The 16,041-nt window shown below is 42.4% G+C and overlaps 1 protein-coding gene across 6 annotated transcripts in view; it reads left to right on the forward strand.

Annotated features, from left to right (window-relative positions):
- The window catches only part of Lef1 (lymphoid enhancer binding factor 1), a 93,415-nt gene that overhangs the window by 63,817 nt on the left and 13,557 nt on the right, over positions 1–16,041 (forward strand). For 4 of the 6 annotated variants that reach the window (XM_090356705.1, XM_090356706.1, XM_090356709.1 and 1 more), the window contains exons 5-9: positions 1,465–1,555; positions 3,938–4,021; positions 6,376–6,498; positions 7,300–7,462; positions 11,917–12,024. In XM_090356705.1, the coding sequence (XP_090212831.1) occupies positions 1,465–1,555; positions 3,938–4,021; positions 6,376–6,498; positions 7,300–7,462; positions 11,917–12,024 (569 nt within the window). The remainder of the gene's footprint in view (positions 1–1,464; positions 1,556–3,937; positions 4,022–6,375; positions 6,499–7,299; positions 7,463–11,916; positions 12,025–16,041) is intronic. The other 2 variants (XM_090356707.1, XM_090356708.1) reach the window with 1 other exon arrangement.

Genomic DNA, 16,041 nt, shown 5'->3' on the forward strand with positions numbered 1-16,041 from the left:
AAAATGGTTTTGAAAGCCTTCTCGTTTGTCGAGAAATAAATTCAGGTTGGTTTCCTATTAACAATATATCCAATTCTACCTCTCTTACCTCCTTTTTTTTTAAAAAATTTTAAATTTTAGTTTTGCTGATCAAGGAGTTTTCAATTCAGGGCCTGGGCACTGCCGCTGAGCTTTTGTTCTCTCAAGGCCTTTCCTCTGTTTCAAGGGTTTTTTATTTGTTTGTTTTTTAATAGCTCAGTGGAGATAAGATTTTTAGGGACTTTCCTGCTTAGGCAGGCTCTGAACTATGATCCTCAGATCTTAGCCTCCTGAGTAGTTAGGATTACACACATGAGCCACCAGTACCTGGCAAGAATTGGATTTATTGCAGTTATGTATGAATTTTTAAATCTCTAAAGCTGTGATGGGTAGGTGTGAAGACACACACTTGAAGAGATCTTTGCTAATAGAAACTTGGGTTCACATTCTGCCTCTTGAATGAGCTGAGCCACATCCTGTACCCGTATGCACATAGAGAGGGGTTGGTGATATGGATCACTGTGGGGAATGGATCCGTTCTACTTGGTAGACAGTGAATTCACAACCACAGAGTGTTACACGGGAGAATGTGTCCCTGCACTCTGTGTAGAAATGGCCTTCTAAATCCATGCCTCGCTGTGTGAAGTGACAATCTTTTCTTTCCCCTCTCTTCAGAATCATTTCCTCCCCCAAATGCATTACATCTCAAGTTCGTACACTGTACATTTCACCCATTTGCTCTCCTTTTCTTTTTTTCCCTGCACCCAAGGTAAAAGTGTCTTTTGGGAACTGGGATTGGGTGGTGTATTTTTTCCCAGTCACAGGCAGGGTCCTCTTGAGGAGTGTGGGCTTGAGAAACAATTGGGGCGCACTCTCCTTGCCTGTGGAACACAACTAATCCAGAACAGCGTGACCTTGGGGCCCGGAGGACTGGGCTTGATGAAGAGCTTAGTCAGAGCTGCAGAGGCAGACAGAGACTAAGTGAATCTTATCAAGTGTGACCACTGTGGGGCATGAGATGATTCCTAATTAATCTCCAATCCTCAGGGGTATAATATGCCCCAATAGGGAACCAGCAGTGTACCTAACCCTGGAGGCCCGTGGCCTGTCAAAGCATCATTTTTCATTCTACCCCAAATACCCATTCCCGCATACTCATCACTACAGTGAAATAAGAAGGGCAAAATAAGTCACTTAACAATTGTTACTTCCCTGACTGTTTTCCTTTGCAGCATGTTTATTCCTACAGGATTCATAATCTGAAGACCCAAGATGTTAAAATCCTCAGCAACGCTTACACACTTGATATTCATTCTTTGGATCTAAAGAATAAATATTGTTTCTGGATCATAAGTTTAATGACCCCAAATGTTATATTGCTTTTGTTGTTGTTCTGCTAATTGAGTGTCCTGTAGCTCTGAAAAACTCTCTATTCTTTTTTAACAGGCATGTCCAGACATCCTCCAGCCCCTGACATCCCCACCTTTTACCCTCTGTCTCCCAGTGGGGTAGGACAAATCACCCCGCCGCTTGGCTGGTAAGACCCTTCTGCAACCATCAGGCAGGCAGTAGAATAGATGGCTTTCCATTTCTCCTTTGTGGGAAATGAGCCCTGGGCATGGTGACATTTGTGGAGGGGAAAGTTCACATCAACAAGCAAGGTGCTAACTTTATTTCATTTCAATTTAAAAGATTAAAAAAAACCATACAGACTTTGAAATGGATTGAATCCGTTCACTAATATGTGTAGAAAATGACTGTGTAGCATTTGCTTTGAAGCTTATAGTTTTATGGATTCAATTTGTGGCTTTGGGCACTTACTATGCCTGTACAAAGTTAGAGTTTTTTTTTCTTTTAGCTTTTCTTTTTCTTCCTTTTTTTTTTAAATGCCCATCTTCAAACTTTTGAAACATGAATTTAGACACATGGAATATTTCCTTTTGCTTTCTTTTAAGAGGACAAGTAAAGCAAATGGCATGGAATTAGAGAAAAATCCAATAAAATACAAGCTTCTTTTGAAGGTTAATAAGCATACAGTTCCATGTCAGATGCAAAGCAGTGATTTGAGGGCTTTTGTGCCAGTACTGGGGCTTGAACTGGAGGCATAGGCACTGTCCCTTGGCTTTTAACTCAAGGTTGGTATTCTGTCATTGAGTCAGAGAAGTATCTGGATTTTTAGTGGCTACTCAGACTGGTTTCAAACTGCACTCCTCAGCTCTCAGCCTCCTGGGCAGGATTACAGGCATGGTCACTGGTGCCTGGTTTGAGAGACTTGTCTTTTCTTTGAAATTCAAATACTAATATTCTTTATTATGTGGTGAATGTCTTTTAATTATTTAGGGAAACAAAATATGTCATGGGACGAAAGAATGATTCTACATAATGTAGCCTATCTCCACCATTTGATTGTTGGCATGCAGTGTTCCTTGGTCTCATTCTACACTGTCTCCATTTTTCCCTCCTCATTTCTTCTCCCTAGAAACAGAGCTACCACTTGAGCAAACTTTCCCCTTCTCTCTCCATCCCCACTTATCATGGCCCAGCTGTTACTCAGACTTTTGATATCAGCTCTTCAGGAAGTAAGGGCCATCCTGCCATGAGATTCTGGTGTACATGTTCTCATCCTATGGTTTTCTCATTTTTTTTCCTTACTTAGCACTTGAATTGCACAGTGTGTCACTGGATTTAATTATTTACACACTTTCAAACCTAGACCCATTATTCTGTGGGAATGTAGCTACTCAGGAGAAACTCTGGTACTGAATTGTATCACTAGTGGCTGGAAATAGAGGATATTGATGAAAATTGAGCTAGAGGAAAAACAACAGAAAGATGGATTTCTCAGTTTGCAGAGAAACAGTTGTAATGCTTTGGTCTTTTATGTCCTAACATGTATAAATGGGGGCGGAGTGGTACAGTGTTTTTGAAATGCTTATTCATTTTTATTAAGTATAAACTGTGTGTGTGAGAGCACGTGTGTGCCAATTCAGGTTGAATTCAGGGCAAAGATGTTGTCCCTTAGCTTTTTTGCCCAAGGCTGGTGCTCTGTCTACCATTAGAACACCACTGCTCTATTTCTGGCTTTCTGGTGGTTAACTGGAGCTAAAAGTCCCACAAACTTTTCTACCCAGGCTGGCTTTGAACCATGATCTTTAAATCTCAGCCCCTTGCATAGCTAGGATTTAGCAGCGTGAGCCACTTGGCTCTAAGTTATGTCTTGCTTTCTTCCCTTTTCTGAAATTGCCCAAGATTCAGATAAAGAATTCCCTAAGCTGCTTCTCAAAGGGGAATGTTTCACCATGGAGCCTACATTACATCCTATAAGCTACCTCACACACTGCCCCCACCACCATCCCCTACCAGTCCTAGGCTGTGGACACTGCTTCTTTTGTTCAAGGCAAGTACTCTACCACTTGAGCCACAGCCCCATTTCTGGCTTTTTGAGTAGTTTATTGGAAATTAGAGTCTCATAGACTTTTGCTGCCTGGACTGGCTTCAGATCACAAACCTCTTGAGTAGCTAAGAATTGCAGGCATGAGGGGTCGGGGGCTTTGCTCAGCGGAACAGCCCTTTCCTGGCAAGCACAAGGCCCTGGGTTCGGTCCCCGGCTCTGGAAAAAAAAATCTATAAAAGAATTACAGGCATGAGCCATCAGTGCCCAGCTCTTTTAAGTGCAAAGCAATTATTAACATGGGTAGAAAAGGGGAAGTGAAAAAGAGCAATCACTGATGGACTGATTGGCTTTCACAGTAAAGTCTGAGGGTGATTTTTGGGGGGAGGGTGAGGAAGGGAGGAGTCCGTGTGCAGAAATGCCTGTGGTATGCCCACACGCTTCCCTCTTCTCTCCTCGCCGGACTCTTACTGCTGGTTGGTAACTCGTGTTTTATCATTGATGGGTTCCTCTCTTCTGTGACCTCAGGCAAGGTCAGCCTGTATATCCCATCACGGGTGGATTCAGGCAACCCTACCCATCCTCACTGTCAGTCGACACTTCCATGTCCAGGTAGGTGGAGGTGGAGGCCAAGTCGCTCTTTTTGTGCTTGCATCTCGTGCGCCCTGCTTGCCTCCCAGCCGGCTGGCTAAGAGGGTGTATAACCCAGCCACTGCGTGTGTGTGCGCGCGTGTCTCTCTGCAGTGTGCCTGGCTCCCACACTAGGCGTCAAGGCAATTCCTGGATAGGAGCCACACACCACGCCCAGCAGGATCTGCCATATTGGGAAATAGTGCCTTTTATGGAAGTCACTGCCACCTGACTCTGGGATGAAAATGTCCTGAGAGTGAACCTTCATACAAAGAGTTTAATCGAATTGAAATATGCTAAGGGGTGGGGGGTGGAAAAACAACTGTAGTGTGATCTGAAATTCAGCAGTTTGCTTCCTCTGAGGAAAGTCCTATCAGTTGGATGTGGCAGAGCTTGAAAATGTCCTCTGAGAGTCCAGATTCTTCTGGACCCAGAGAAGGGTTGGTGTGTGCGTCCTAGTGTGCGACTCAGGTCCTGCGTGGACACCTCAGTGCAAGCGGAGCTCGTTGAGACCTGCCATGCCTCACCGGGAGGCTGCTCTGATGCTTCTGCTTATGGGAAGGGGGGCTTTGTGCCTGCCCTGTGCTCGATGTACACACATCATGGTGGAGCTGTGTGTCCAGCGTGCCAGCTAGCAGGAGCTAGCTTTCTTGTGCCAGAAGTCAAATGGATGGGTTGTGATGTTTTTTAATGTAAGCATGAAATTCACCGTCTCTGTGGTGAATTTCAGCTTGGAAAATACATCCGGATATACGTTATATGTTCTATGAATTCTAAATGTAGCTGACTGGAGTAGAAGAATGGAATTAATACCCTTTCCCCTAGTGCAGATTTTTTTTTCTAAATTTTTGTCTGATGGCTAGATTTTTCTCACAAATAACCAATATCCTATATTTTTGCAGACATACATTAGTGAAACTTTATTATTTGGTCTACTATCTGTTTGTGCTGGTACTGGGGCTTGAACTCAGGACCTATAAGCTATCCCTTAGCTTTTTTTACTCAAAGCTTAACACTAACTACTTGAGCCAAAGTTTTACTACTAGCTTTTCAGTAATTCGTGAGAGCTCAGCTCCTCATGGATTTTCTTGCCCTGACTGACTTTAAACCCTGATCCTCAGATGTCACAGGCTCTTGAGTAGCTAGGGTAACAGGTAGATGCCATTAACTGGCATCTATCTGTAATTTTTTTTAAACATCCCTCCCTAATGTTTGAAACTTTGGTTTTGAAATATCCTATCCTCAAGCAAAATTCCTTCTTTCACTGATGAAGGAGTTGGGTTGTTTGATGAATGACCTGACAATATTGTTCTGAAGGAATTCAATGTTTACCTCTAAGACAGCTTCAAAAAGCAAAAATTTCTGAAGCATGTCAGAATGTATCCCTAGTCTTTGTTGAAAGGACTGTTTGTTTTATTTTTCTTGCATGGCCGTTTCCCTCCTTTGTGTTGGCTGGTAATAGATATTTTAAGAAAATTTTTAATGTAGTACAAGCATACTTGTAAAAAAATTCAAAATAAAACAAAACATGTTTAACAGACTGTTTTTTTACCATTCATGCAAAGCTTTGTATCCCTCTCTTTAATTAAATCATTTCCATTATTTTCTTTATCAACTGTTGGTGGTAATATATTCACACACAGCTGGTGCTCTTATCACTTGCCATACCTCTCGTCCAGCTATTTTTGCTAGTTAATTGGAGATAGCGTCTCAAGGGATGAGCCTCTTGCTCCCAGTCTATCAATTTTTTACAAGATTCAGTCTCTCAAGTGTTTATTTCTATTAGAAGATCATTTTAGACAGTCATCATGGAAACTTTATTAAATGAGGGAGGGACTGAAAACAATCATTACACTCTCTGTTCTCAGTTTTCCCTTTCTGATACACAAAAGCCAAAGCCAATGCTGTAAGAAAATTCTTCAGGTGGTGGTTACATTATACTACAGGCAAAGCTACCAAAATGTTAGTTTTCCATTTAAAACATGAAATGTTAATAATGTGCCATGTTCCCAATAATTTCTCTGATTGATATTTTTATTTGAAAATTATCAAAAATTATTTATCCTAGGGCCCACTACCATCCATAGAAAAACATCCAATTCTGCTATTAGTCTTAAGAAACTACAGAGAATAATTACATCTTCCACCAGAATGCAGAAAACAAAACAAAACATTTATCAGTCATTTGCTGTCCGTCATTGTAGTTAACATTTGGGAGCATAAAAATGTATTTTTCACTGGTAAACAGTTGCAGTGAGTGGGTTATTTCGAAGCTCCACCTGACTTTGGACATGACAGGCAAGAGTGTCTGACCATTTTCTTCTCTTTCCTCCCAGGTTTTCCCATCATATGATCCCTGGTCCTCCTGGTCCCCACACAACTGGCATCCCTCATCCAGCTATTGTAACACCTCAGGTCAAACAGGAGCATTCTCACTCTGACAGCGACCTAATGCACGTGTAAGTAGGTTGGCCTCTGCCGTGACTGAGCATTAACACTGATACTTCTTCCCCCCGCCCTTGTCTGTCATTATGACATTCCACACAGCTCTGCCCTGAAGGCTGTGTCCCTGAGAATGTCAGACAGCTAGATTCTCACCGCAGTAATTTGACATGAAGATTGGGAAGAACGCAGGCCTTAAGTAGTTCAAGGAAACATCACCAGAGTGGAAGAATGTTCAGAAGCCAACCATGAAGAGTCTGGATCTGTTTTACCACAGACCCCATTGGGTTTAAATTCATCTCAAGAGTTTAGGCCGGAACTTGTGAGTCCCTGAGTGAAACAGATTGGCATTTTTAATGAGCTGCCTTCTGGAAATGCACTCACACTTTGGTTACAAGAATTAAGGAATCATGTTATTGTTTTCATCATCATTATGGTTGTTATTGAGTGTGCTGGTATTGGGGCTTGCATTTAAGGCCTGTGTGCTATCCTTTTATCTTTTTGTCTTTTGCTCAAGATCGATATTTCACCACTTTGAGCCATGTTTCTACTTTTGGCTTTTTAGTGATTAACTAGCCAGTGAATAGATAAGAAGCCATGTGGTTTGGTGGCTTGCAGTTAAGTGTTTCTCATCAGATGAGCCACGAGTTGCTCTTCAAAGCTGATGGCCTCCCTGGGGTTTGCAGAGCGCAGGGAAGGGCTCCCCAGGCTGAGAACCACCATGGGAACCTGATGCTCAGCTCCTCCGCCTCCTGTCGTGTCTTCCTTCCTCTTACCTCCTTCCCTAACCACCACCACCACTGCCTCTGCCTTTTTAGGAAGCCTCAACATGAACAGAGAAAAGAGCAGGAGCCCAAAAGACCTCACATAAAGAAGCCTCTGAATGCTTTCATGTTATACATGAAAGAAATGAGAGCGAATGTCGTCGCCGAGTGCACGCTAAAGGAAAGCGCGGCTATCAACCAGATCCTAGGCAGGAGGGTAAGTAGTGGTGATCTGTAAAGAGTCACCAGAGGCTTGTATAGGCAGGGACTTGGGGAAATGGAGAGGGCTGAGGGTGTGGGAGATTAATGATAAGACACATGGTAAACAGCTTATGCTGGCCTGGGTACATAAGAAGCTTCTAGAGCTGGTCACGTTTTTTACTTTTTTAAAATTTTCTTTCTTAAACCTCCCCTCCCCGACCCTGGGCTTGAACCTGTAGGCCCTGTCCTTTAGACTTTTCCGCTTAACCTCAGTACCACTTCTGGGGGTTTGAGTGGTCAATTGGAGATGAGAGTCTCATGAACTTTCCTACCTAAAGGCTGGCTTTGAACTGCAATCTTTAGATCTAGGAGCTAGGATTATAGGCATGAACCACTGGCTCCTGGCTGTGTGGTAGCTTTTTAATGTAGGGTGACCCCTATGTGTTTTGCATCCTTTACAGAAATTCATGATTTGGAATTGAACACCCAGGTCAGAAAAAAACCTAGAGGAGCCAGCATCAGCTATTGATGACATTCTTTTTACCTCCAAACAATCCATTTGAGCATTCATAACAGAAAGCATTCGGGAAACTCGGGACCCATGTGAGCAGGCAGGGAATGGGCCTGGCTATTTCCAATCTGCAAGACACCAGGGTAGCAGGAGTGGGGTGTAGATTGTAGTTTTGTGGTATCCTGGATGCAGTACCCTGTCTCCCTGTGGATTCCCAAATACTTAATAATGATAATTACAATGATTTCCCAAGCCAGATCATAACAGATGAATGATTCCTATCATCTCTGAAGAACCCCACCTTGACAGCTAGAGGCTGCTGACGACTCTCCCTGACTGTTTAAAAGGGTGGCTGTTTTTACTTCAGCTTGGGTAACACTCGTAGCTCACTCTTCCTTTTTAAGTTAGAAGGCCCCTGGTACTCCCAGGTGAAGAGAACTTGGAGGTAATTTTTTTTTGGCGGGGGCAGTGGCCAGTTGTGGGGTTTGAACTCAGGGCCTGAATGCAGTCCCTGGCTCTTCAGCTCATGGCTAGCACTCTACCACTTGAGCCACAGCACCACTTCCCATTTTCTGGAGATTTATGGCAGGTAAGAGTTTCATGGACTTTTGTGCCCAGGCTGGCTTTGAACCTTGAGCCTCAGATCTCAGCCTCCTAAGTAGTTAAGATTACAGGCATGAGCTACCAGCATCCGACTTTTTTTTTAATGCACGTTTTCAACCTTTTCTACGTTCTCAGCTCCCTCAGCAATCTCTTGATGTAAGCATGTGTCCTTGGGAATGGTTCTCATTTGGGGGATCCCTGTCTGTCTTTGATTTAGAAACCTGCTTCTATTTATAGGCCTCTGAGATCTTTGATTAAGATCAGGTTTTTCTTCTCCCCTCTGGCTGGGCCATCTTTGCTAGCTCTTTAAAGTCCTCACTTTAAAAATCATGAAGTTTTACATGGGGATGATTAGACTTCTTAAAAGAGGATCTTAAATTCATCCTGGCATATTTAATCGCTTGATTTTCTTCCTTTAAATTCATCTTTGCTGCATCACTAAAGTAGAAATTCATTCAAATGAAACAATGTTTTAAGTTTTATGGTAAAGTGGCACAAGTCTTACTTGAAAATACACTTATTTTTCAAGCCTTTCTGGCTATTTAAAGGAAGTCCATAAGTTTATTGTCAGAAGACCTAGCTCAGGTGCATGCATGTAATCCTAGCTAATCAAGGCTGAGATCTGAGGATCACAGTTCAAAACCAGCCCAGGCAGGAAAGTTTGTGAGATTCTTATCTCCAGTTAACCACCAGAAACCTGGAAGTGAAGCTGAGGGTCAAAGTGGTAGAGCGCTAGCCTTGAGCACAAAAGCTCAGGGACAGCATCCAGGCCCTGAGTTCAAGTCCCATCACTAATACCTCCCATCCCTAATATAAAAGAATACTTTAGCACAGTTTATGTTCTTAAAATTTAATGGGATTTCCCACTGCAACATGCAAGATGTCAACAGTGAAAGTTGATTTTTAAAAAAGCTAGTTAAAAATTTTCAGAAGTACTTAAAAAAATATTTTTGTCCAGTAAGCAAAACATTAGGTGCTTTTCATTAGTTTTTTTTTTTTAATTTCTGTAAGGAAAGCCCTCCTTTCTAGTCATTACTAAGCTCTATTTTTGTTTTCATTGTAAGATTTCAATATCATTGTGTTATCTATTTGAAACTGGCAAATGAGCTTTTAAATGTTAGCAGGTTTTGTGCATTAGAACTATTAAAGAACTAAAAAGAAATATTAAAGAACTAAAGCAGTTAAGATATGCAAGGTGAGAGTTTTATGTCCTGCCTCTCCTACCCTCACCCCCCAGTTTTCCTTGGTTTTGTTAGTCTGAGGTTTTCTGGTTCACTTCTCTTGTATTTGGGAGTTAATTTTTATTTCTAGTTCTATGTTTTCTCAGTAAGTTATAAAACTGCCCCATATAAAACTACAGTAATACAGTATAACAATAAAAGGTGAGGGATATAAAAGGATAGTCAAATGAATGAACATATTTAAAAGGAGAGCCATTTGTCCTTTTGTCTTTTTTTTGCCAGTCTTAGGCTTGATTTCAGCACCACTTCCGGCTTTTCTATGTATGTTGTACCAAGGAATCGAACCCAGATCTTGGTGCTGCTAGGCAAGCAACCTTACCACTAGGCCAAACTCTCAGCCCCATGTCTTTGTTTTCTTGTCCCCTATATCAACACCCCCTTCCAGAAATCACATTTAACACTAGAGCTAGTGGTGGCACTATTACTAATCTGTGTTTTCTCAGAAAACAGCAAATGTGATCTCTTCTGTCCAATCTAGTTTGGCTGCTAAAGACAGCATGGTATCTTCTGCCCACCTTGTATCACTTTCATCATTGCCTTTCTCATTCACTCCAATTATCTCATTTTTATTGTGCTAATACAAAAATCTGTACTCCATACCCCTTCCTTCCTTCCTTGAAGAATGTTTTTCTCTTTTGTCACCTTCTTTGAATTTATTTTAATGAACAAAATTCATTTATTTGACAAAAGCTTCTTGCCTGATTTGCCTTTAGCTCACACCAAATCTTGCTGAGGTAGGGTCTTGCTTTTTAACTTGACACTCTGGGCTTCTGAAGCAATTACAAGAAGAAGTCATGTGCCCTGCCTCACACCAACAGAAGATTTCAATGGATATTTTTTTTTTGGCTCTGCTGTGGACACTGGCAGTGTCTGCCTGGGGGAACTGTGAGAAGGAACCCGGGATCTTCCTCCTGTGATCAGCTGCTTCTTTCCTTGTAGACACTGAGCATGGGATGTTTTTTCCTGCAGAGAAACTTCTGAGCATCAGTTGAAAGATGAGGATTCAGGCCCAGAATCTTCTAGGACCATTATTTTTTCTCCTAAACCACTCTCCCTTCCTCTTTTCTGTCCTTCCTTAACTCTTGATTATTCTAAGTCATACTTGGAAAACAAGGTTAGGAAGATTAAACCAACACACAGGAGAACCATGAATGGGAAGAATGAAAAGTGCAAAGCACCATACTCAAGAGCTGGATTGCTTCACTGTGTGTGTGTGTGTGTGTGTGTGTGTGTGTGTGTGTGTGTGTGTGTGTGTGTGTGTGTGTGTGTGTGTGTGTGTGTGTGTGCATGCATTCAAAAACCTACAAAGTCAGGTGTAATGGAAGCCACTCAGAAATCCCCAAAGGAGCTGTGTTACTAATGATAAAACAAACACATCAGTTCTATAAAGGAGGTGGGAAGCTTGAGGGGGGATTAGTAGCGGTCCCGTTAGTATTGGAAGTCATCATTTCACAAACTCTAGATGGCAAAATAAACTCAGATCATACCTTTTGCTTTCCATTAGAAGGAGACTAAAAAACCACAGTCAGACTGCATAATGTGAGGTACAATGTCTTTAGTGTTCTTCCACAGACAGTGGGCGTGTGTAAGTGCGAGGGGATGGAGACAGACATCTGATGCTTTTGTTGATAGAAATGATCATATGATTCTGTTTCCAGACTCTTTCTGTGTGTGACTCAGTGAGAGAATGTCCATCTGTCTGAGAAGAGGCTGTGTCTATCCTAAAAGGCAACTGGGAGCTTTCATATTTTGCATTAATCAATGGTCCCTGGGCTTAGAAACTAGATTCTGCTACCAGGGATGGAAAAGAGTGAATCAAATGTTCTTTTTAACTTACCGTGGTGAAAAGGGCGGGCCATCTTTTTACTTAAAGCATTTTGATGGACTTTGCATGTGTTTCAGGTGATATTTGAGGACAGGCTAGAGAAGCAGCGTTGGAGTTTCACTCCTCCTGCCAGCCTTGCCTCGCGGGCAGAGCTGGCAGTAGCTGCTCGGCTGTCTGCCATTTAGAAATCAATGTAGAAGTGTCAGCACTTTTCAAAGTTGGAATTGTGAAGTGGACTCCTGCTGATTTGCTTACTTTTGTTCTTTTTCCTCCTTCCCCTTTCATTCCAGTGGCATGCCCTTTCTCGTGAAGAACAGGCTAAATATTACGAATTAGCGCGGAAAGAAAGACAACTACACATGCAGCTTTATCCCGGCTGGTCGGCAAGAGACAATTATGTAAGTCCCTTCTATTACCACCCCAACATACCCGCTTCCGTACATTCACACTTCCTTTTCTTTTTGCCAGTCCTGGGCTTGAGCTCAAGCTTTACCACTTGAGCACCATTTCCGGCTTTTTTTCTATGTAGGTGGTATCGAGGAATCGAACCCGGGTCTTCGTGTGTGCTAGGCAGGCACTCTACCACAAGGCCAAACTCCCGGCCCTCCTTTTGCTTTTTCTAAGAGTATATATAGGTTGTTCATAGTGTTGAGGAGGGGTTTCCTTTTTGGAAAATCATGGGGTTTGAAATAATGGCTCTATCGCATCATAAGCTTTCATATGCATATATTTGTGTATCACATAAATAATATACATTTTTATATAATACCTTAACAAATATATATATATATGTATAATCACATATCGCCATGCGTGCTAATGAGTTTTTTGTTTTTGTTTCTTTTTTTGGTCCCAGTCTTAGGGCTTCAGCTGAGGTCCTGGGCTCTGCCCCTGAGCTGCTTTTGCTCACTAGCCTTGAGCAAAAAAGTAGGCAGGCTAGTGATCTACCAACTGAGTCCCGGCTCCACTTTTTGCTGCTGCTCCTTCTCTCTTCTTTCTTTTCCTTCCTCCTCTTTCTTCTGTCTTGGAGGTTAGGGGACATAAAACTCTCATAGATATTCCTTTCTGGACTGTGATCTTCAGATCTCAGCCTCCTGAGTAGCTCAGATTATAGGCATGCGCTACCAGCACCCAGCTTAAATGAATATTTGAAAAAATTAACCATTGAGGGGCCTAGTGGTAGAGTGCTTGCCTAGCATGCATGAAGCCTTGGGTTCAATTCCTTGGTACCACATATACAGAAAAAGCCAGAAGTGATTCCTGGCTCAGTTGTAGAGTACTAGCCTTGAGAAAGCTCAGGAAGTGCCCAGGCCCTAAATTCATTCTCCAGGACTGACAAAAATAAAAATAAAAATAGCAGGGCCAGGAGTTTGGCCTAGTGGTTAAAGTGCTTGCCTAGCATGCACGAAGACCCGGGTTCGACTCCTTGGTACCACATACATAGACAAAAGCCGGAAATGGTGCTGAGGCTCAAGTGGTAGAGTGCTAGCCTTGAGAAAGTCCAAGGACAGGGCTCAGGCCCTGAGCTCAAGCCCAGGACTGGCAAAAAAAAATAAAATAAAATAAAAATAGCATTAAGATGTTGATTTAAAAGCAGATGACAAAAAAATATATAGTGGCAAAATCATTCATAACTATATTACCTCTGAGTTGCTATCTTTTATAATCAGATATACTAATCAGATGTAGGTGTGATTATACATAGGTTTGTTATAATCACATATTCATCTTTTATGTATATTCAGCTTTGTTTTTATACTTTAGTATCCTAATAGGTGAAGGCCATAGTTTAATCTTTTTTCCCTACTTCCTTTTAGACACTTAAGTTTCCTTACAAACACACATTGCCTTGCAAGTGTGACAGGTTTGTCCTAAGTAGAAAGAAGACTGTTACTTCTGCCTGACAGATTCATAGTAGCGGAAATGTTAACTTAGAGGATATAAATATTTTGAAGTTCTTGATACATATTGTCAGATTTCTTTCCAGCCAGTTGTATAACTTTACAGTTCTTCTAAACAATGTACTCCTGTGATTGTGTTACCACAGAAAATTAGTGTTATACACATTTTTCCTTTCATGTTAATATTCCTGGACACTGACTGTGTGTTTTGTTCAGACAAAGTGTCTGTGGTGTGGTGTGTAAGTTGTTCTTGCAGATTAAATCGTTATAACTTCACTTACCTTGCTAGGATTTTTTAATTGCTACATACGTGGATTATCTTGCTATATCGTGATATGGTAAAGACTATCTGAGAAAGTGTATTACAAGTGCTGAGAAGTTTGATCATTTTATAGGAAAGTGGTCATTTTCATCATTTACTAAAGTAGTGTGTGAATGTGAGCACAGGGGCTTGAACACAGGGCCTGGGTACCATCCCTTAGCTTTTTTCCAGTCAGGGTTAGCACTCTCCCATTTGACTCATGGCTCAAGAAGAGTTAGAGACTCATAGACCTTCCTGCCTGGGGTGGCTTTGAACCATAGTCCTGAGACCTCAGCCTCTTGAGTAGCTAGGATGACAGATGTAAGCCACCCGTATCCATCTACAATTTAATTTGAAAAACATGGCTTGCTTAGACTGCTACAACAACAGACACGACAGTCTCTAAACAGCAGACATTTATGGCTCAAGGTCTAACTCCAATGCACTGGCAGGCTGGGTGTCTGGAAAAGAAAGTGCCCCAACCAGGTGCCGTGGCTTACTCCTGTAATCCCAGCTACTCAGGAGGCTGAGATCTGAGGATCACTGTTCAAAGCCAGCCCAGGCACTAAAGAATGTGACTCTTATCTCACTAGAAAATGGAAAGTGGGGCTGTGGCTCCAGGGGTGGGACGGTAGCCTTGAGCCATGGACCCTCACTGCTGAATGCTCTGGGGAGGCAGGAGTTCCCACAGAGATGTCAACAGATTCAAGTCTCAGGTCAGACATTCCTTATAAATCACCAAACCCCTTTCAATGCACATGTAAACTCATTTCTGGGAATGAGTCATGTAATTTATTTCCTATGATGTGCTCTGCAGAAAATCACTTTGCTAGTCAGAATTTGGAATTTGAACACTGGGATTCTGATGTTGTTGTTCTATCATTTTCTTTTTCCTATTTCCTTATAGTGGTACCAGGGTTTGAATTTATGCCTTGCACGCCTGCTCACGTGTTTTTGCTCAGAGCTTGCACTCTACCACCTAAGACACTCTTCCAGTCCAGCTTTTTGTGTTAATTGTAGATGGAGCCTGACAGACCTTCTGTTCAGGATGGCTTTAAATCTTGATCCTCAAATCTTAGGCTCTTGAATAGCTGGCAAAATGGGCACTTCAGCTGTCACTGGTGCTTGGCTGGTTACATAGGATATTGGAATCCAACTGTTTGTTCCTTACGATCAGTAGCAGTCAGTTACCCGTTTACTCCTAGCTGTATTCTCCTCCCGCCTTGGTTGTTCAGGCTTGAACAATACACTGTCCTTGAGCTTTTTCACTCAAAGCTAGTGTCCTAGCACTTTGAGCCACAGCTCCACTTCAAGTTTTCTGTTGGTTAATTGGAGATGAGTCTTACAGATTTTCCTGCCCAGGCTGACTTTGAACCATAATCCTCACATGCCAGCTTCCTGTTAATAGCTAGGATCACAGGCATGAGCCACTGGTTGTAGCAGTTTTTTTTTTGGCCAGTCCTGGGCTTGAGCTCAGGGCCTGAGCACTGTCCTTGGACTTTCTCAAGGCTAGAGCTCTCACTTGAGCCTCAGCACCACTTCCAGCTTTTTTTCTATGTATGTGGTACCGAGGAATCGAACCCAGGTCTTCGTGCATGCTAGGCAAGCACTTTAACCACTAGGCCAAACTCCAGGCCCTGTAGCAGTTCTTTTCATAACAACTGTATGCTGATTTTGGGAAACTGTCTTAAATATATTTGTTCCTTTCCAATCATTACAAACATCCAGTGGCATCCACTTCCTGATTTTGCAGATGAGAAGATGGAGTGGAGAGGTTGGCAAGCCTAAGTACTTGGTTCAAGGCTTTGTAAGTAGGTGGCATTGTGGCCGCCTAAGCTGCAATTCACACCCAGGTCTCTCTTGGGCAGGATGTGAGCAGCTTCCTGTCCTGGGTAGATGAGTCCCATTTCTTAGGACCTTCTAAAACAGTCTGCTTTGTTGAAGAATTTCTACCCCTGAACTAGGCTTCTGTTCTTGGAGCAGCTTGTACTGCGCCATGGAGGTGGAAAAAACATTTCCCCACCCAGAGAAATGTCAAGCTGTCACCTCCTGTGGATCTGCCCTTTGCCCTTCTCTGGGCTGGGCTGAATTAGTGTAGCCAGCAGTGCCTGTTGCATGCCTCCAAATTTCTGTTCTGATCTTTAGGTAGTGAGTGATGGTTCATTAGAGATAAGGCTCATGGACTTTTCTGCCTTGGGTTAGTTTTGAATTGT

This window comes from Megascapheus bottae, chromosome 23 (genome assembly GCF_031878675.1).
Source record: "Megascapheus bottae isolate mThoBot1 chromosome 23, mThoBot2.hap1, whole genome shotgun sequence".
Classification (NCBI taxonomy): domain Eukaryota; kingdom Metazoa; phylum Chordata; class Mammalia; order Rodentia; family Geomyidae; genus Megascapheus; species Megascapheus bottae.